Here is a 22,902-nt window from a genome sequence, read left to right as displayed (position 1 = left end):
GAAAGTTACCTCCACTCTTACCTACTCTTATTTTTTTCTTAACATATGCCCTGCTAGACATGGTTTGATGAAGAATATTTTTCTTATTTTACAATGGGGTAATATAAAACACTATGTTTTTTTTTTTAATTTAATATTTATTTTTGAGAGAGAGAGAGAGAGACAGACAGACACAAAGAATCTGAAGCAGGCTCCAGGCTCTGAGCTGTCAGCACAGAGCCTGATGCGGGGCTCGAACTCACTAACCTTTAGATCATGACCTGAGCTGAAATCGGAACGTAACCAATGGAGCCACCCAGGTGCCCCATAAAACACTATTTTATAATTCTTTTACTCAGAAGGAAAGGATGAACGCTTTTCATTTTATCTTATATATTAAAACTTAGTTAATGACTGCTAGTATTTTATCATATGAAAATAACAAAATTTACTCAATCTACTTATTATTTTAAGAGTTGTTTGTACTGTTTCCAGGTTTACACGGCTTAAAACTTTGATGAATTATGTGAACATCTTTGAAGAAAAACCCTAGAAGATACCTTAATTATTTAAGATGGATTTCGAGAAGTGGGGTTGCTGATCTAAATGGTACCCATCTTTGTAATGGTCATGATGTATTTTGTGCAACTTTTCTCCAGGAAGACCATGCAAATTTCTACTGTCACCAACATTGTGTGACAGCTTCTGCAGCTATGGATGGTGGACAGCCCATGTGTGTCTTTATTCTCATTTATCTTTGTCAATTTGCTCTATAGGAAATTAGATCTCTTTGTATTGAGTTTATTTTTGTAAAACAAATAGCTACATTGGCTTTTTAAATATCATAACCTGTTATAATCTGCCTGTATTTTCCATACGGTGAATTCATTTTTTACTGACTAATTTGTAAGCACTTTCAAATATATTCAAAATATTAACTTTTATTTTCCACATATGTTGCAAATATTCTCCCTACTCAGCATCTGTTTTCATTATATAACTTAGATCATGGTACTTCATTGCAATATATGTATTAAATTTTTTGTAGCCTATAAAAGTATCTTTTTTGTGTCTTTAGCCTTTGGTTTCATGCTTAGAAAAATTCTTGTCATATCAGGGGATCCCCGCGAGGCTCAGTCGGTTCAACATCTGACTCTTGATTTAAGCTCAGGTCATGATCTCCTGGTTTGTGAGTCCAAGCCCTGCGTTGAGAGTCTTGTTAGATCTCTCTCTCTCTCTCTCTCTGCCCCTCCCCTACTCAGACTTACTGTCTCTCTCTCAAAATAAACATTTTGAGTATAATTCTTCTCATATCGTATGATCAGTCTCCATCATACGTGTTTTAGTCTTGCCCCCACAATTCCTCTAAGCTGTATTTGGTAGCATACATGATGACATCCTACAGAATTGTTAGTTTTCTAAGTGGCTGTTCTGCTGTTGCAACAGGAATATGTGGCCACGACATCCTTACACCGATCTGAAACACCACTCGTATAACTCGTTCTGCATAACGTTCTTACGAAATGTTTTACTCATGCAAGTGACCCTGAATGAGTTAACTCTACAAAAGGAAAGCAACACGGAGAGAAACAAGGGGGCCTTCCTGCATGTGAAAGTAGATGTGAGGGAGGACAGACCCGGGATGTTCGATGAGGGTACTTGTGACGTCTGCAAGTTGTGTTCTGCAAGAGGATAGTGAACAGAGGAGACGGACCTGGGCTTTGTCTGCTAACCCTGGAGATGGTCCATAAACTTTCGGTGATTCCCGGAAGGAAGTAGGCAAAGGGTCTCCTGCAAGTGCTGCATGATACCTGGGTTTTCCAGGGTCTCTGGGGCAAGGCTCATGAACCGGCATGTCACCACACAGCACAGGTAATCCTGGTGCTGGCCGGCCATGGAACATGCCTGGAAGAACATTCCCGTGGATTCAACTCCATGCACACGAGTCTGGCAGGAGCCAGCAGAAGGGCCACAGAGGACCACGGAATGGACTTGCTGGGCGCACAGGTGCCACAGGGGGAGAGCACCTGCCAGGAGCGGGGAGATCTGCGCTTGGGGCCACCTCCTGGTGGTGCACTGAGGCTGCACGTGAGTGCTTCACAGGACACTTATTCCTGACAAGTCCATTACAAAGTGTGCAAAGAATATGACAACAACAACAACAACAACAACAACAGCAACAACGGGTTCAAGGTGAATCCTTTTGCTTGTCTAAGGAGCTTTGGTAGCTAGGACAGAATGGGTGTTTCACCCCAGGCCCCGGAACCTGGACATCTGTTGTACGTGTTTGCAGTAAGACAGTAAAATAACTCAGAAGGAAGTGCAGACTTTACAGACACCTGGATGCATACTGACGCCACAGAAAGTGTACGAGACACATGGGAGAAGATTCCTTTCGGGAAAAGCTCAAGTGGCAGAGAAGAGAGAATTTAAACCCTGGAGGATTAACTGATGAGTGAACATAATGAGAACTGATAACCACTAGGTTATCTTCTCTTTCTCTTTGACACCTGCTTGACTTTGGGACTTTCCGTTACTGTGGTGTGTACCACGGATACAACTTTTCGTTAGCTATGCTACTCTCTAAATATCGCTCATTTTTGCTACTTGAACCGTATGGTCAGAGCCCTTGCAAAGGGGTGAGCCTGGGTTGCCCAGTGGGTAGGGGCTCCGCGGAAGAGAGAAGTAACAAATGCTCTAGAAAGAAACCTAAGCTTGTTACGCCATCCATGACTAATTCGTGATCCAACTAGGATTTTTTGAGATGAAATACCCAATAGTGATCTCTGAAGGAAATGAATTCTTGTACTTCTAACAACTTGAATAATGTTTATATTTAAAACCTACTTATTGTATCAAAAGTTAAAAATATTACCAACCGTCTAAAAAATTACCAAGGAACACCTGGTTTAGGGATCCTTTTTCTTTGGAGCTTGAAGCTCACTATCAAACCGCTGATGAGCCCTGTGGTAAAATACTTTTTGATTCTTTAAAACTGCCAATTTTTTCCACCTTCATTTAGGGCACCTCACTGGTCAATAGTTCTTATAAATGGATATAAAACTAACTGATTGCTCCTTAATGCCAAACAATTTCCTCTTCTGCTGAGGGGACAGCCACAGGCCTGGACTGGTTGCAGAAAGTTGGTCGCTGCATGGTGTGACGGGCAGGGTGCAGAATCGTGACTAGTGGGTCGCAGTTCAGGCTTGGCAAAGGGGCCCCTCAACAGACTTTGGTTATGTCCTCAATCGTTCCATCATTATTCTTGTCTAGGGAAGGATGGCTCTCATGCAATTATCTCAAAGGCATCTTGTGAGGGTGAATCAGACAGGGTGTGCTCTGAAGGAGAAGTCTGTGAAATATGAATTGTCTTCTAGGAAATTTCTGAGTACACCTCAGGTGGATACGGCTTGCTGCGAGCTCTCGGGTTGGTTTCTGGACTTTGGTAGGATCACGCATCACCAGCACTTGGTAACCACTGGTTTCATTTCGATCCTTTGCAGGGACAGCTGAAGAAACTGATCTTGTTCTGAGTAAGGCAGGAATGTCTACACAGAGTATGCCCTTGGCGATAAACTGTGTATACTTCGTATATGGTGAACTCACAGGGAAGGGCTCCCTCCACCTGTTTTCACATGAGGCCCGCTATGAAGTATATTCTAGCTTTTTTTGTTTTGCTACATCGAAAAAAATGATGCCACTGCATAAAGTTTAAATTTACTATGTTCAGCAGGACTGTGAATATTTCATAGATGCTAAAGTAATTTCATGATTGCTTCACCAAATTACATAAAAGATATTTACCAGTAAGCACAAGCAATGGGGATACAGAGAACTACTTAAAATAAGGTCGTAGTTTATGCTGTTGAAGGAAATCTTTCCCTTCAATTACCAAGTAACATAAATAAAAGATTTGTTGTGCGGTTCTTAAAACAACATAGCTATGATGGAACAACATCAGGCAAGAGAATAATCATCGCAGGTACTGAAGTCACCACTTTTTTTTTTTAAATAGGACATCATATTCTAAATTTTTTATCTTTCTAGATTTTGAAGTTATGAGGTATTAACTTCTCTCATTATTTGGGAATGGCACCATAACGAACTAGAGAAACGTCTGAACATCGTATATGCCTCTCTGAATGTTAACTGCAAATTTAAAAACAGTAATAGGTCTTTAGAAACAGATATGTGCCCGGGCGGGGAAAAAAAAAGTTTCAGGTTTATGTAAGTAAATTCTTCAGTAAGTTGATTTGCTTACCCCATAAACAAGTTCTCCTACCATCCCATTCCAGATTTTTGTGTCTGCGTCCCTCGCTCCATATTTTCCATCAGGGACAATGGCAATTTTATACTTGATACCAATATGTTTTGCAATTTCAGATGCCAAATCTACACAGTAGCCTTCATACTTGTCATTTCCTTCAAACATTTCGTGATTTTTCTTGTACATAACATATGGGGATTCCTATAATGAGAGAAGTAGAACTGTAAAGGGGGAAATAATAAAACATTCCAAAGTCTTAAACTTTTCAACCGCAGAATTTGACAAAACGATTGTATTTAGTATTAGCACACACACTGATTTTGTGTGGCGAGAAATCAGTAATAAAGGATGAAAAGAGAAATATGCTTACAAGTATATTCGATGGCTTTATATTGGATACTGAAAGTGAAATCTTTAAAACAGTTTTCTACTGAGTGACTCTTAAATATCTAGCACTGTGACAGGAAAAATAAACATTAATAATTGTCGAGAGAGGCATAAACTGTCATCTTTGGCAATGGGATTAGTATTCTAGAATATCTCATGAAGTTGGAGACCATTTAGTAGTTAGTCAAGGTCACAGGTCTCCATATTCTGCATCTGGTTTAGGCCACATTCAACTGTGACCTCCTTTGGGAAAAGAGCTAGACGATTTTTCTTTGCTATCTAGCATTTTGCTGGATGCCTCTCTCAGAGCAGGTGCTAGCGAGTTCAATGAAGAAATGAATTAAGAGCTTAAAAAATTTATATACTTATTTGCATTAAATCACCTTTCCTAACAGTGTCCAATAATTTTGCTTTCATTAGAGTTTAATTCGGGTCGTGTGGTCCATGAAATTTTATTCTGTTCTAAAATATGTCTCCGGTGAAAACTAATAATTCCCCACCCCCCAATATGACAATCACGCCCTTCAAGTCATATTCCCATTTAGTTTTTGAAGCAAGTAAGAAAACGGGATGAAGAATGACTGTGAAAATCCTTATAATATGAAAAAGTTTACTGGTGGCTAATAATAGTAGAGTTTTCAATTCACACACACACACACACACACACACACCTAAACCAAATGATTTGAAGGCCATGAACTAGAGAGATAAATTAACAAACACCTGATTTTATAAATGAAGACTAAAGCCACCAAAAGACAGGTGTGGAGAACACAGCTGAGGTGTGCTGGTCACACCTCAGATTTTTTAGATTTTTTAGCCATATGCAGACAAGAAGTGACTGCTTTTGGCCACAATGTCATGGAAATCATGGATTTATAACATTGTACTGTAACAGTCACGGAGTAGTTTTCACACAACTCTTTTCTTCTCCCTCAGCCAGCGTGTTAACTAGCAAAGTTGCACTTGGCTCTTGTGACTCTGCGATAGATGGTATTTTACCTTGCATAACATGGCAAGTAGTTTCTATACTACTTCTGATTTTTAAGGACTTTGCAAACGTGGAAACTACTTTTGAAAATTTAATAAAAATGTAAATGACACGGTCCATAATTTTCTCTCAGAGATGCCCTAAGTAACTCTCCTGTGGGCAATTGTCTACGCTTGGTCCTTGAATACTACTGCCTTATGTTGACATAGTCAAGGCACCCAGAAATCTCTTGCCTCTTTGTAATTAATGAGTATTTTAACACTGGACTTGGGTGAAGAAAGTTTCTCTACCTATAAAATTAAGGCAACTAATTGTCTCTTCTTTAGATAGATGAAAACGGTTTGGTAACTTACAGAAAACATTCTCCTGTATAATTTAATTAAATTATAAATGTGGTTATGAAAATGGGTGAGTTGTTGCAGAGCAGTGTTAATTTCTAAGAGAGTTTATAAAATATTGGTAGCTACAAGGAGCTAATACTTTCCTTCTTGTTTTTTTTTTTTTCTTGTGACAGCTAATTAAAACGTGGGAGAATATGTAGAGAAAATCAAGAATTACACATTTATAAAATACACCTGAAATTGCTTCATGGTTATCATTTATAACTTTTAGTATAACACACATAAGAGTTTTCAAAAGTTGTACCACTATGGCTCCCATGTGGTACTAAGGTTGAAGTCCAATTCTAAAGTGTGTGCAATACTTGAACACTTAAGTATTTTAGCCTTCATATACATATATGACCGTATCAGTTCATGTGCACATGATTCTCTAGCTGGTAATCACATCTGTGTTGCTAAATTCCCTCTACATTATATAGTGAGCAAGTTGCTTTAGGAAAAGCTGTGTTTCTACTGTGTACTCAAACATTTATTAAGCACCCACTGCGTGCCAGGCAGTGGGAACGAGGAGGGCAAAAATAAATAAAATATTCCTCTTGTCCTCTTGTGATTAAGATTGTAATTCTTTGTAAAAAAGTGGTGGAGGACAATGATAAAATATAGTCGTGAATGGGGCGCCTGAGTGGCTCAGTCGGTTAAGCGTCTGACTTCAGCTCAGGTCATGATCTCAGTTTGTTAGTTCGAGCCCTGCACCGGGCTCTGTGCTGACAGCTCAGAGCCTGGAGCCTGCTTAGGATTCTGTGTCTCATTTTCTCTCTGCCCCTCCCCAACTTGTGCTCTGTCTCTCTCTGTCTCTCAAAAATCAATAAAAATGTAAAAAAAATATATAGTTGCGAAAAATAATAGTAGCTCTGACTTATTTAGTACACGCGAAGAAATAATGCGAAGTTCTTTAACTGTACCTTTCATTTACTTTTCACATTGATATTTTGAGACAGGCACTTCCCACTTCTCAGGCAGAGAATTTGAGGCTCAGAGAGGGTAAGCAAATCATTGCATTTCACAGAAGTAGCAGAAGTGGGATCTGAATCTCTATTTTGAAGTATATGGAAATTGTTGAAGCTCTTACTGCATCCGTCAAGGTGTGTGCAGCTACTTGAGATTTGTGATTTAACTAGAGAGGGGACAGGTGTAAGTAAGGATGTGGATTTCTGTACTGTGAGTGAATGAAATACTTTATATGAAATTATAAGTACACAGTGTAGATAAAACCTCTCCTTATCTCCTCCTATTGTCTGGTACATATAAGGCACTCAATAAATCTGAAGATCTCCTAGTGGAATTGTGCTCCCTAAACAGGAGTATCAGGGCAAAGTAATTATATTAGAATTCCTGATTCAGGTCTTCAAAAGGAAAGTGACTATTAAGTGCTAGGCTATCTCTTCTGAAACACACACATGCAAATCTAAGTAAAAAAATACCTAGTTTTCTTTTCTTTTCTTTTTTCAGTTCCCTTTTTGGACAGAACGGGACTATCAGGGTCTTTGAGCTCCTGCCAAACGAACCAACAAAGACTGGAAGACCTTCAGCGTACTGAAGATGTTGACTAGAGATTTAGCGAGACTTTTTGCACAGGTAGGGGCATGCACAGGTACTGAGATTCAGGTGTGCAGTGCTCCAGTGTGAGAGAAACAAGATGATCACCCTCAGGAAGGTGGGAGAACAGGTGGAGAGAAAAGCGAGGCTTTTCTTGAACAAAAGATCTCCTGGTTGCTCAGCTCAACCCAGCTTCTTTGCGAGTGTCTCATTTTGCTTTTCTTTCATATTAAGTCCACATGAGTAGCAGATCTTCAACACTCTCCCAACCTCGTCCTTTGCACCAACCCAATCTGATAATTTGCCCACATGTAGCCCTTCTACATTAATACAAGCCCTTGATTTAATGCAAGGTTTTGGGGGCTACTATGCCTGAAGAAAATACCAAATCTTCTCAATAGAAAAGAAAATAGAGTCCTGGTTAGTCATTAAGGGGGATTTGTGGGGCGTCTTTGATATGCAGCCTTATGGAGTCCCGGGTATTGAACTGTGAATAAAAGCGGAAAGATCAGACAAGCAGAATATAACCACTTAGTTCTGCCTTAAGAGTATAACCTCCCATCTTTATTATCAACTACTGTGCTCTTTGGGGCAGTAATTCCTCAGAAGTTATTTTAAATGCACGACTTCCTAGTGATTATGAGTTTATGACTACAATTTCCATAATGGGTAGTGCTCTACATCTGCTCTGCTATTTCAGGAAAGAAATCAATCCCTGTCTGAAACTGCTACATCAGGGCTTGCTTATGAAAATGTTTGTGTAAATGAATTAAGATCATTTTCAATCGATAAAGTATTTTCCTACTGAGAAAATTTTTCGGGGTTATTTGTATTTAGTAGAAGTAAAACTGTTGAAAGAGATACTTATTAGGACGTTTTTAAGATTTTCTAAACATCATGAATATAAACATTACAAGCACTGTTGAAAAGAGTTAAAACAATAAAATCAGTACTATCAACCAAAGTCAGTTGCTGTGTGATATTTCCTTTTCCCTGAAGAATATTAATGGATGTAGATAATTGATCCCATGGGTAAAATTCTTAAAGGTGGGAATTAAAAGGTTATTATTCAATTCAGAAAAAAATGAATAAATTGGATGGCTGCACAATTTTAAGTTCATTCAAAATAAGGTATTTCAAAACCGAGTGCTAAGCCCTTCAGAGGCAGGCATATGTATGGGGAAATTAGTATTTAGTACAAGGGAGAGAATAAATACGTCTATGTTTTTGTGCATAGGTCTATGTACATGTGCATATATTATATAAAATATGTGTACTGTTATATGTGCACATGTATATAGACAGTGTGTATCTATAAAATCCTATAGAAAATACGAAACATCTAACAAAAGGTATAATAGAGTAATCTCTGGAAAGATCATGTGTGATAAGTAAAACTGCTTTCAGGTTTGTAACATAATTCTGATGCTGTAGTGAATAAATCTGGATGTATGTGTGCACAATCTTCCTCAAGGTTTGTTACATTCACAAGACGGTAAGAAATACCTTCTAAGCTGAGTCATGCATCATAAGCATTGTTTAGCTTCAGAAGTGAACATGCAGGGGAAAATGGGCTCGGCTGAAATACCGCTTTATCTCTCCTTTTCCGGAGAGTTCCACAGCCCGAGTAGTGAGATCACAGACGGAACCACCATTCTTGCTTTTCTCTATGGCACTAATGCCTTTTCCTCAGCCGCGCGTCCTCAAACCACATGGTGCAGACCTGACTTTCTTGGGTTGTTGACAGGAATTGTTACTTAGAATTCAGAAAGTTAGGAGGGCTCAGAGTCTCATATACAATTACAGACTTTATAAAATTTTTATAAGTTTTGGTCACTAAGGCTGAGAGAAGACAGTGAGCATCTGAACTCAAAACTTCAGACCTTCCAACTCTGTAGTCCTGACCCTCATGGGAGGGCACCACCACTTTTACATTTTATGCACATTCAGCTAAGTTGCTGTCAGCATGACTATATTCAGGTGGAATAAGCCATTCAAATGGAGACCCCACTCTAGATATACAACACGGCTCTAAGGGGAAAGAAACCAAATTTCACCAGTTCAAAAAGCGGAAGCCACACTTTACTTGAGCATGAGATCTAAAATACTCATCTACTACCTGTTGTCTGCTTTCTCTCACTAGAATCTAAACTCATCTGAGAGCAGGGTTTTGTCTGTTTTGTTGTGCAGCATATCCCGTGCCCAGCTTAATAAATATTTGTGGATGAATAAATGAATTTCTCAATCAATTTTATTTAACAGCATGTATCATTACAATGTATCGACACATAAATAACAACATACACAAAGGAAAGACAAATGGGAGAACAGCAACGTCATATCAGTTTTGATCAAAACGAATGATTTCCAGGGCCACAACACTCTCAACCTTCCGTGTCTGGGTACGTGTCTCGTGCACGTTACAGTGTCTAACCAGTGCCATCTGTGTTGGGAGTTCTCAGTTGAATTTGGGAGATTTTTACATGTTGGTGCCAATATCTCATTCATCTGCAAGGAATCAGATTTTGTTCAAAATGAACGAGATGGTGGAGTGGTCATAGGTCCCGGATGACCATTTTCAACAAGAGCAAACACAAGGAACACTTTGAGGGAAAAGATTCTGGTACGTTTTTAAATTACTGAATCGTTATGCAATTGCACAGCCCAGAGGTATTACTATAGGAAGATTACATTTTTATACAAAAGACAAATACAAGTATTGCACCGTTTTAATAGCAAAAATATTGATATCACTGTCAAACAACAGTTAACTTTACAGAATATTCTTTACGTATATAAGAAACCACTGAATCTCAATCACTGTAACTTATGTTTTGGTAGCATGCTTCCTGAAAATGAGCCATGCTTGCAAGGTGATTCAATATTTTGGTTTCAAGAATTAGATCTCCCGTGCCTTTAATAACATGGACGAAAAGGAGACTGTCTACATTATACCTATAATGCACATGAAAACACTTTATTTCACACAGAACAGGCAAGATTTCAGAGAACCTTTAAAGAAAACAGCTGTGTATACTCAGAAAACAAGCACACAAACTCAGAGATATTTACGTTTAGAAGACCTTCACTTGGAATTAGAAGTGACAGAATTCCACCTTTCTGTACAATGCCCTTGTTTCAAGATAGGGGAATTGATAGGTCAGAATTACTGAGTGATTCTTTTTCGACATCTATGGATTTTCTTGAGAAAGAGGATTAATTCTTCTTTTGTTCTAGTATCTCGGAAAAGTCACAGAACTTAAAAAAAATTTTTTTTCTGGTAGTCCAGAGCTGGTCATCCAAGAAGAATCCCACATGAAAAATTAGCTTAAATCTACTACACAGGAGAACAAGACGTGAGCCTTAGTTAGGAATGGTCGAACAGCGTGGAACTCATTTCCTTCTTGATCAATTTCTTAAAATAGGATTCTTCATCAGAGGCTGAAAAGAGGAGGACTGTACTGAAGTACGACTTTCCATTACTGTGTCTTTTTTAGGAAAAGAAATATAGACGTGTGTATATATATATATATAGTATATATATATATATATATATACTATATATATTATATACTGCTTTTCAAGTCCCATGCAACTGTTACACAATTAATTAGAAGGTGTATATTTTGCACTCTTACACAAAAAACTGCTGTAAGTCGGTTTGCATTCTAAAGTCATCAACCTTCAATCAAGGCTTGGCAGATTAACAGTAAATTGCTAGCTGGTGATGCAACACAGAGAAAACGAATCCAAGCACACGGAGGCTTCTTTCTCTCTGGCATTTTCTCACGCTTTGACCTCAGGGCCAAGAGTTTTGGAAATAACTTGAAGTTACTAAAAACTAAAGTTACATAAGCTAAGAGTTAAATAACATAAAATACTTCCACTTTATTTAGAGGAAGGGCTTCATGAATTATTAAAAATGTGTTCTGCCTAACGAGACAGTGAGCTGAGGATATAGGTCACCGACTGTTCATCTCCTTTGACCAGCATTGACTCTAAAGGGCAGGCTTGACTTTAGGGGAGAAAAATACACCAGATATTCTCTATTATTTAAAAGGTATTTTCATTAGGATCGCTTTGAGAAAATATCCTTAAAACTTGGAGTATTTTTCATTTTATGATGTGGTGGAATGGAGCAGTCGTATTTTTCTTAAATCTTAAGAGAAGTCCAAAAATTATATTGCGTATATGTCAGTGGTCAATGAGAAAAATAATCGGTGCAAAACACCCTTTCCACGTGAAAAATAAATATAAAATAAAATTTTGAAAGCATTAGGTCTATAAAACATGCTCATTAAAATCTTTACATTCATATCCTCACTATTATAAACAGACAATGCAAATCACTATCCAATGACTAAACTACTTGAAAATTATCCATTTGAACACTATTAACTATTATTACATTGATGTTTAAAAAACAGTAACAACAATAATACGGTGTTTACTACCAGATATTTTTCTGTGATTGGCTGCTGCTTTTCTCATGTTCATTCTTGTGTCCTTTGGAATGTTAGCATTTCATCCATTTCTAACTAGAGTGTGACAGTTTCAATTGTTAACATCTGAGCATTTTTCCAATAACATTGCAACAAAAGATAATACAAATGAAAGTACCGAGTGTACTCAAAGCTCAGGACAAACCTATTCAGGGCCTCAACGGACTCCCGTGGATCATGTGGCCCATGACCCATGCCACCACACGTATGATGCAGCGCTCACCCTGTTCCCCATGGCTGGGGAATCAAATCTGCCTGTGGACAAGACGGAACAGCATAAAGCATAGACCAAAACTTACCATAATTGTGGTTACAACCACTGTTCTGTTCTCAATAGCTGCTGTGTCATTGCCAAGAGTGGGCACGTCCTGAATCAAGACTAATTTATCCATATCATTCCAGTAACCAACCTGCAGAACAGAGAAAATTGTTGAAGACGCATTTTAGAATAGTCTTCCCTAGCTCTTTTGGGAACAATGAGAGGTATTAATAAGCAGGCAGATTTAAAAAGGAGATAAAAAGAAGGCTTTGGGAGTTTTCTTAGTTGGCAATGAGCCGATTTTTCTGATGTTAATGATACTGCCTGGTTGTACATTTGGCAACTTCACAATATACCATCGTGGAGTGGCCACGACATTGGGGAGGAGGGGTTCAAAAAAGAATAGGGATACAGATGGAAAACCATTTTATGTTGAGCCTCTCTTCTAGTGGGACTGTCACCTTCTAAAATTAATTTACATGGTTTTATCAATGTTACTGGTTTGATCGTAAAGGGAATATATACGGGTTATTTTCAAGCAAAAAAAGTCTTGCATATTTTTGAGGCAATATAGAAATAGTTTTGGGTTTTACATAACCTAGCCCTGGGGTAAAAGCCTGACCACTTTCTAAAAGGCTACATACCTCAGAGATTAATATTAATGAGCAGTATTTTCACTTTCAAAGATAACACTTAAATTTGTATTCTTGCATTTTTACATCCTTGTATTACTTTCTCATTTGGACATGAAACAAAGTCCTTTCCATAAAATCTATTAAGTACTTAGTTAAGTACTTTACAAAGTAATGAACTGTGACGGGGTCCTAAAGGAAATCCAGGGCTCTTTGTATCATGTAGACCGTGAAGTAATAGGAACAGCCACCACGTGGGCTGCTTGCACTGGGACACACACTGTATCCGATGTGTTTTGTTTAGATGCATGGACAAGTTTATACACACAGCAAATTCAGAAGTAGGTGCATTTATGAAACAGATTTTGGACATGAGGGCCTATAGGTTAAATACACTGCACTCGGGAATACTCCATGGGGTCAGAATTCAAAAGTCAGGTCTGCAGGACACAGAGTCCACACACTTTGCTATTAGGCTCCACAACCTTCTCAAACAGGTGTTCACTTAATACTTGCTTAACTTCCTTCCTGAATTTCTGGATGCAGGTGATCATACTCGTGTCTCCAATAAAATGTATGTAATTGCTTACTGGTCTCATTTGTTCCAGTATGTTCTGGAAGTCTCTCCTGCTTCTTCGAAGCTTCTTAACTATTGTGTTAGTATTTGTGAACATAGTAAAATGAAGTAAGCATTAACATGTCAGAAAGAGGCACCATATTATTCACAAATGTTGCATGTATCATCATAGGGCAGACAGAGGAAACTGTCATTAAGAAAGTTTGATACAGTTCTTAGTTTGATCTGAAATCATGAACGTACAGCAATTCAGCAATTGTTTTCAAGTGTCCGAAAGAATCTATTTGTAGCTGACGTTTATTTAAGAACTCAGTTAAAAAGTTAATTTAAAAACAAGTACGCCTCTGAGACATACACACACATCCTCATAACCCTCAATTCCTATGTGTACTTAAAAAAAAGCAACATGTCAGTCAATAGGCTTCCAGTTAATTCTCCTTTCCGCACGACAATTATAAGATGTGAAAATAGGTTTTACAGTTTAGCACTTCATTAAGAGGCAGCCACCTTCCAGGTCCCAGCAGCTCATTGTCTAGGAATGGCATTTTTCTTTCTTAATGAGTTCCCACAACAGAAAAAACACAGATTTGGGACACATCCTGGAGAGTCCTCAAATGTTGGCAAGACCTTGACATTTTGCATTTAAAAATGGCCTGCGGCTTCATGACTCTCGACCCTTAAAAGATAAGTGATTTAGAAGTGCTGACAAGTTAAAGTAATAAGCAAAATTTTACCTAACTGGATGTGTTTGCCTTTTATTTACTTGCAATTCTGCACAAAAAGAAAACCAGGGCTTGGGGTATGGGACCATTCATGGCAAATCTCATTAGACCATGGACTCACTGGGAATTGAGTCAATTAGAGCGGACAGCGATATAGGGGTCACCTCCTGAAGAAAGGAATCTTAAGAGTTGGGACCTAGAACCTCACGTGAGTTGCAGTTTCTCTCTTTAGTTCGTCACACCATTGGACAATGTACTGGCAACTTTTCCCAAGCCTGATCTCATTTAATCAGATGGGGAGCCAGGCATTTTTCCTAGAGACAGAAATTGGGGGAAGGATACTTTTGTAATGCTAGAGCAAAAATAGGGAAGCATTTAAATCACTAAAACAGCAGCGATGTCAGAAAAATATTTGTCTTCTTTGGACTCCTAAAGGTGAATTGTGCATAAATATCGCCATATTATGAGTGAACATCTCTGTTTTTACAGGGGACCTTGACTGTGATGTAGGGATCTGGTGAGGACTGAGGGGCCATGAGGAGCCCCTGTTGTACTTAAAGCTTGCTCCTGGGAGGGCTGATAAGACCAGACCTGTCCCCCGAAAATAGGAATCTCATACCAGCCCTAAAGAGAACTCTTAGAGGCCCTGGGACTGACAGGGTTTCACAGCAATGAAGAGAGTGAGCTCTGGAGCCTGGTGAACCCTGGTTTCCACCCCATCTCCACGTCTTTCTAGCTGAACATCGCTGGGCAGGTTAGTTTCTATGAGCCTTACTTTTCTTTAAAATGAGAATAAGCAGGGGTGCCTGGGTGGCTCGGTTGGTCAAGCTTCTGACTCTTGATTTCGGCACAGGTCATGATCTCATGGTTCAGGGGATTGAGCCCCGCCACCGGGATCTGTGCTGACAGAACAGAGCCTGCTTGGGATTCTCCCTCCCTCTCTCTCTTTCTTAAAAATAAATAAACTTAAAAAAAAAAATAAAATTAGAAAAAATGTGTCTCACCTTCAGGCTTTGTGTGGATTAAATGTAAAAATGCACATCAGTTTTCCATTTTGGTGTGTGGCATGTAACCTGCTCTCTAAATAAATACAATTGTTTCAATTAAAACTCCCTGCACCAGGCACATGTGGCTCCAGGGCACTTCCTGGGGGTCAGTGGAGTGGAAAGGTCCCAGCACACTCAGGAGCCAGCGTTTCTGAAAGAGCGTTGTGGCTGCTCCTTAAGGAGTCTCTCCATCAGTTCCTCTGTTACAGAAGTCACGGAAACTGACAGGCAGACCTTCTGATCTATTTTCAGAGACAGCTCCCTTGCTGGCAACTGTTCCATTTACAAGAACGATCGCTCAGTTTGCAGACATTCTGCCGAGTTCCACCAGCAGCACAGTGTTTCTCGGCGTGGCTCGTTTTTAAGTTCGATATTCTTGACAGAAGGCCCAAGTTGCTTGCTGCCACGGAAAAACGAAGACGGATGAGTCTACCTGATTTTACACTTCGTATTTCTTTTAAGGGTTTTGGATGGATGTCAGCTGAGTGGGAAGATGTTCATCACTCCCCCAACTTGCTCTCTAACCTTTGCCTCCAAAAACCTTAGTTGCCGTTAGCGTCACGGTTCAACGGGCCACGGAAGGATTCAGTGCCATATACAGCTCCCTTGCTGTTACTGCCAGTTACCAGCAGCTTCCTTTTTCTTCTTTTACGGAGAGGTCATTCTACTCTCTGTACTTACTGTTTTGTGAAGTAGGGGGTGATCTTTTGCATTTCGCAAAGCTTCTGTTTACATGGCTCCTCTTGCAAAGTCTGGTGTGTGGCCGGAAGGTGCGCCTGGAGGTGAGCCACTGTTGTTAGGGTGGGGACTCTGTCCGCTCCACAGAGGGGAGAAGCTTTTGCCCCAAACGGGCTGCCTCCTTTCTTGTCGCTGGCTGTGTGTGGACGCAGTGGGTCCAGTCGGTGTGTACGTGGGACTCACCACGTTTCTTCCTGGGAGCACATCTCATTCCCTTGCCACGGGCGGTGTCCTTTGAGGGGCCCATGGGGCAGGCCTGTTCCACAGGTGCCCTGTCACCTGCTCTTCCTGACCTGTTTCAGGTTCTCACCACGTCCAGCCTCCCTTTCCACCTGTCCGAACGCTGGTTTCCTGCGTCTAAAGCCTCCCTCCTCGACACAGCCTTCCTTGATTTGTCTTCCTCCAGCTGGAAGGGATCTCCTCCTCTTGAGGATTTCCACATGCCTTCTCTTTAACTGTCAAGGAAATGACTATATTCTACCGTGCGGAAAGTAAACTCCTTTGGAGCAGGACCACTCGGGTGGGGTAATAATGTAGAAGGTTCTGGAGTCAGACACATCTGAATTAAAGTCTTTGTTTTCTCATTGCTGGGCCTGAGACAAGGAGCTATAACCTGTCCGGCCGTAGTTTTCTCGTTGGAAAAAGGGAGCTCATAGTACTCACATTACAGGTTTGTTGGATTAAGTCACACCAAGTCCAGTGTTTGGGACACAGCAGGCATTCCATACGTTCTAGCTACGATTACTGCACTGTAGCAGGAAATTATACATCAGACAGTTTTTTAAAACAGCCAAGGGTTGAGACAATTTTTAGATGAGGGAACTGAACACGTCTTTCCTTGAGCATCCTAGCTAATCCTAGTGAAAGGAATGTTAAAAATTATATGTGTTGGGTATAAGTACCTACTAACTACCTAGATTGGATTGTCTGGTTCCGTAACATCAAGTACTGGCTGGATGTTCAGACGACCAATGATATGCCCAGTCACGTCATCGAACCAGCAGAGTCACCTTCTGAAATCCAGGAAGCTGGCATCAGCAGCTTCCTATCCAACTTCCCCATCCCCTCAATTAGAGTTTCCCAGGTGTTTGTTCCTCTACCCTGCTGGCCAAGTGATAAACTTAATCTCATCTTCTATCTGCTCTTTCTTTTGTTCATTGCAATGTGTTTACTTGCTTATTTCAAGAATGTTTCATCTGTTCTAAATATGTTTTTGTTGTTCTGATGATTTCATAAATGACTGCATGGAGGTGAGTACGTGTCTTATCTGCAAGGTATGCTTTCCTGCACTGTAAATTTTGGTTTTTGAGACTCTATTTGCTAAATCTTTTTTTAAAAAAATGTATTGTTTCCACTTTGGATACAGGATATAAACAGCATATAAACTAGTTTGTTTCAGCTTTGGCATACCATTAAATATCAATTATGTGACACAAGAATTTATTTCAGCTCAGATTATTAAAAACAATGCTATTTGTAACTACTCACATTTAAAAACCAATGTAGACCATCCAGCTACCTATTACGTATAAGCCTTTAAAAATGTCAAATGCAAACTAAGAAGACCGGTTGAGTGTGGCTCACCTTTCTAGGCCCTGTGCTCTTCAGCTCAAACACATCCATTGTGTAATTGACCCTGCGTCCATAGTGGTCAAACTGAACATTTCCTGTCAGTCCTTGAATTCGAACCTATGAATGAAAAACAACACCCACACATATATTCATTTGCCATTTTGCTTACAGAAATCTTGACTTCATTTGCTATAACTATAAGCTATGAATAACTAAAACACCATAGGGTATTTGAGCTGCTGGGATATAATCTGAAAGAAGTAAATCAAAGGGATATAATCAATTCTGATATATACTTGAAAGAGGAATATGTTTTGTTTTTTTATGTGATAAAGAATACTTCCTTAATATTGAAGTATTGCCTATGGGAAAGGAAATATGGGTTATTTATAGTTGCTTTTCAGTTTTATCTATGTATTCACATAATACATTAAATAGTCCTGATAATCATACTGTATCATATTCTCCTTGATAATATTAAAATTAAGCCCTGAGGGGTTTAAAATACAGATATACTAAAAAAAACTTTCAAGGGTTTTTTATTCCAAATTTCCTTTTAATTCATTTTTACCTGTGATCTGAACTCATGGCATTTCAGAACGTTTAAAATGTAAGATTACAAATATACACATATTACATTAATCATTTGAAAAATACTGTTAGTATATTCCAAACAGAGTAAAATAAACAAATTACTTAATCCAAGTTTACAAGGCAATTTAAAGATCTACTGTGGTAGTAATTAGCAGTAGTTAAAAAACATTTCTAGTTCTTGGATGTTCTGGCCCTAAGATAGCGTGGACTTCCTAGAGTCCTCGTAGTTAGATAGGTCAATGTGACTGAAATAAGTGAGTTGTAAACAGAGGTAATGAGTGTCACCACTGGGCCACAGCATTTAATTGCCAATTCAAAACCTTCCATAACTCTCTTTCTCTTTGTAGCATTTGAGACGGTTATTGCTGTGTTAGCCTGAGTGATTACAACAGGCAGAGTACCTCTCCTAATCTAACGTGTGTGTGTGAGTGAGAAATACTCCTGTTGTTTGAAGTCACTAGGACTTGGGGTTGTGATTGTGACATGACCTAGTTTATCTTGACTAAGCATCTATATAAGATATGAACAGTATTCTACTTAGTATTTTATTTAGAAATGTCTCAAAAATGATAATGGCTTAATATATTAAAATGGCAATTGTAATATAGATTTACTCTCAAAAAAATTATTCCATTTTCTTGAAGATGCCACACTTAACACTGTGAAATCAACTGAACTTAATTAAATAAAATTGTGAGTTACCTGTTTGAGTGTCCTCTCCATGTCAATTCCCTGGCCCCATGGAGCAGCAGGATTTGCCAGACAATCCCCAGCATTTCCTCTCCTTGAAATATCAATTTTCTGCCTCCTAAGATTTCGGAAAGTTTCAGCCATCACAAGGACTCCATCATAAGTCAGAGCAGACGTATACTAACAAAATGAAAGTAATTATAATGGTGAATGATCAACTCTTATCAGTCACCAGGAACAGTCTTGGGGTCCTTGAGCACCCGAAGAGGGGCCATTAAACAGCCTCTTGCCTGAAGGACAGTTAAATTACTGATATTTAATTGACTCTAGCTTCAGAAATTTCTATTATCACTTTATTACAAAGAGTGTATACTGAATCTTACCACTCTGATTTTAAAAGGGGAAAACACACTCTGAAAAATAGAAATTTTAACGCACAGTTTTCCATTGGGTGAGAAAAGCAAGACCCCTTGGTGAGGTCTTTTCACTGGGTCCGAGTAGAAACAGATGAAGTGCAAGCAGCTAAGTGCATTATTACCACCATCTGCCTTGTAGTCATGTGCTGCGGCTGAGTCCAGAATGGCTGGGGTGCCTCATTCTCCTCTTCTGAAATGCCCAGCAGGGCTCCTTAAGATTTATTGTGCATTTACTGACTTGAAGTGTCTATGTCGGTTTGGTTTCTCAGAAGAATGTGGGAATGTTTACTGTCACCTAGCCATAAGATACCAGAAACAACATCTACTTATTGAATAGAAGTGTATGTACCCGTCACTGTGCTACATAGGAATGAGCATAGTTAGGTCCACGCATGTTGTCCGGTGTGCATGTGCACGGGAACATTAGGTCATCCCCCTAAGTTTCTGCTGTCACATAGGGTCAAAGTAGAGACCTGAAGTGAGGACCCTGTGCTTTCTGATGATGCCCCTTGCTTCTCTGTGAGAAAAGACAAAGCCCTCAGGAAAAAATTATTCAGGATAGAAGAGGAAGCGAGAGGAAAAACCAAGAACATGTAACTTGTTTAAGCTGAAAATAAAAAGAACAGTGCCCTGGGGCGCCTGGGTGGCTCAGTCGGTTCAGCGTCCGACTTCGGCTCAGGTCATGATCTCACGGCCGGTGAGTTTGAGCCCCGTGTCAGGCTCTGTGCTGACAGCTCAGACTGGAGCCCGCTTCAGATTCTGTGTCTCCCTCTCTCTCTGCCTGTAACCCACATGCATTCTGTCTCTGTCTCTCTCAAAAATAAACAAACATTAAAAAAAAAAAGAACAGGGAATATGTGTTGGCTTTGACTCGGCAATGCCTGAACACGTGGAACACAGGGCACAATTTTCCTGAAGCACAGCAGAGCGCCAACCACCAATCATGACAAAGGCCTGCCTGATCTCTTTCCTGAGTTCCATCTGGTCAGATCTCTATGATGAAAACATTGTAAGCCTGTACAGGAGGCAGTTCTGTGCTGTGGAAGGTAGAGGATGTCCCCTTGCTTTGCTGCTAGCAAAGGAAGAAAAATCATTTGAAATTCAAATTGCAGAAAGTAAACTTAGGCGATGTGACTAGTAGGCACACCAGCTGGAGAAGACAGAATGAAACGTGGATGAGGTCAAGAATATAAATCCTAACAAAGAACCTTTCTATGTAGAGAGCCCAATTAAAACGCTTCATCAGGAACATGTATGGGAGACCTATAAACTATGAGCCTTGCAACATATTCTCCTAGACATGATGAGATACGCGTAAGGGCAGGCATGTACCATAGGTAAGGGCCAGCTACCCTAGTAGTTGGGATAATGTTCTACCTCCTCCCCTGCCTGGACCAGACATCTCTGAGCAGAGAAAGCCATCAAGTCATGTTGTTGTTGTTGTTGTTTTGGAAAGTAAGAAAATAAGAACAAGAAAGAAAGGAGAACTTCCTAAAGACCTAAAACACCTGAGAAAAATGCAATGTTGGTATTTTAGGTTTCAAGAAAGGAAACAACAACAACAACAACAACAACAACGCATTGTCACTTGTTTAATAGGGAGAATAAAGCTGAGAAGAGATGGCACCAAAAAGCGAATGCACTTGCTGTGTTTTAAAAAGTCCATCCATTTTCATGAAACAAGTGAACTCCAAAACAGAACAGATATCACACAGAGTGGAGCGTGAGTGGCAAGGGCCTTTGACAGGTTGGAGAGCTGGGACTTGGGAAGATGTAGTGGTTTATATAGATTTTCCTTTTTTGAAGGATATAATTCTCTTCCACGTGTCTTATTGTGTTAATGTCCAAGAAATCAGATTTATGGACGCACATTTCTAGATGGCATCTAGAAAATTCTTACTGACAAAACACTTCATTTTAGGGCTGGGTAAAACTCGGGTTTGGCCTGGAGTTATTCCTGCTTTAAATGGTGATGACAATGGTGAAGTGAGTTCTGGTTACCCAGGTTCAGAGATAACAAGACAGAGTTTGGCAGAATCATAGTGCAGCGCTGAGAGCCTGAGCTTTGAAAGGCTGAGAGCCTGAGCTTTGAAAGGAAAGGACTATGTGAATTCTAACTTGTTACTCCTAGTTTTATGGGAATGAGTACACTTTCCAGCTATGGAACAGAAAACAGATCAGAATCAAACCAAACAAGCTAATAGTGACTATTTCCTGTGGTTGTTGCAAGGATGAAATACCACATCTGAGAACTCTTTGAAAAATGTGCTAGACACTGGCTAGGAATGGCAAAGTCTACAAAGACGTGTCCTAGATGGTTACTGCTGCAAAGGAGTTTACAGAAGTGCAATAATAAGCATATAAAAAATTACATTAAGTCCTCTGTGAGAATTACACAATTAAATAACATGGAGAGTACACAGCAGAAAGGGATTGTATTTATGGGGAGACTAAGGAAAAGCTTCATAGACAAAGTAGGATTTGAGATGAAGGCTCATATAAGGTGGTTGGGTTTGGACAGCTGGAAATAAAGGTGGAGGACAGCTAAGGTGGGAGCAAGGACACAGGGACTGGTAAGGAGGGGAAAACTTCAGGGCCGTCCAGTGTGGCTGGCCAGAAAGGCAGCAGAAGCACCCATGACTGGAAAGACCTGCTGGGCCTGCACTGTGGAGTGCCTCTATTCCAGAAGATTTCCTTTTCTTCACAGCAGGGGGGTGACACGATCAGAAATCGTGTTTCAAATCTTTGATGAGGCACCAAAGAAACTCAAGGGAAATTCAGTTAAGTACATTTGATCCTCATTACTCACGGATCCAATATTTGCAAATGCACCTACTTCCTAAATTTGTTTGATATGCCCGAATCAATAGCTGCAGGGGGTCATCAGCAGACGTGTGTGGAGTTGGTGAAAAACAGGGTCACACAACACACGCACACCCAGCTGCAGTCAACCAAGGCAACACTCTGCCTCCTTGTGTCTCCTCCCACACTGTAAACAAGGGGCCTCTTGTGGTCTACTTCGTGCCAGATTTTTCCACAGTGATGTGCTTTTTGCTGAGGATTTCACTTTTCAAGATGACCCAAAAGTGTAGTGCTGCTGTGCTATGTAGTGATCTTCCGTGCAAGAAGGCTGTGGTGTGCCTTGTGGAGAAAATACACATGTCAGATAAGCCCTGTGGAGGAATGAGTGACAGCACTGTTGCCTACGAATTCAATGTTAATGAATTAACAATGCAATACATAGGGTGTCTGTAAACAGACTTAAAACAACATGTCATATGATATGTGTTGAATGGTTGACAAAAACGTTATGGCCAGAGGCTTGTAAGAACCTAACGTTGTATTTCCCTTAGGAGCACGTGTTCACATGTCACTCATTGTTCATGGCAACTGTATAGACCATAAATACCATGTGTAATGAGAATTGATCGCGTATATTTATGAAATGCCTAGTTAAGTGCCTAGCATCATGCTAATAAGAGCTGTGAAAAATGAGAAAATTATGTTTTTATATATAAAACAAAGTGTCTCACTCTGTGACATAGACAAGTTTAGTTGGAGGTTATCAAGTAGGAGACACTGGGATGGGCTCA

The 22,902-nt window shown here is 39.8% G+C and overlaps 1 protein-coding gene across 11 annotated transcripts in view; it reads right to left on the bottom strand.

Annotated features, from left to right (window-relative positions):
• Nucleotides 1-22,902, bottom strand: part of GRIA4 (glutamate ionotropic receptor AMPA type subunit 4) — a 408,691-nt gene that overhangs the window by 52,526 nt on the left and 333,263 nt on the right. For 9 of the 11 annotated variants that reach the window (XR_009249413.1, XM_058686612.1, XM_058686611.1 and 6 more), the window contains exons 8-11: nt 18,906-19,073; nt 17,622-17,726; nt 12,363-12,473; nt 4,241-4,447 (exon numbers count right to left, since the gene is read on the bottom strand). Coding sequence is in view for 10 of the 11 variants with exons in the window: in XM_058686612.1 (XP_058542595.1) it covers nt 4,241-4,447; nt 12,363-12,473; nt 17,622-17,726; nt 18,906-19,073 (591 nt within the window). In the remaining variant the exon portion in view is untranslated. Of the gene's footprint in view, nt 1-4,240; nt 4,448-9,794; nt 11,003-12,362; nt 12,474-17,621; nt 17,727-18,905; nt 19,074-22,902 lie in introns of those variants that run through there. The other 2 variants (XM_058686620.1, XM_058686615.1) reach the window with 2 other exon arrangements.

The sequence above is a fragment of the Neofelis nebulosa genome, chromosome 10 (genome assembly GCF_028018385.1).
Source record: "Neofelis nebulosa isolate mNeoNeb1 chromosome 10, mNeoNeb1.pri, whole genome shotgun sequence".
Lineage (NCBI taxonomy): Eukaryota > Metazoa > Chordata > Mammalia > Carnivora > Felidae > Neofelis > Neofelis nebulosa.
This window is presented reverse-complemented; position numbering and strand designations above follow the sequence as displayed.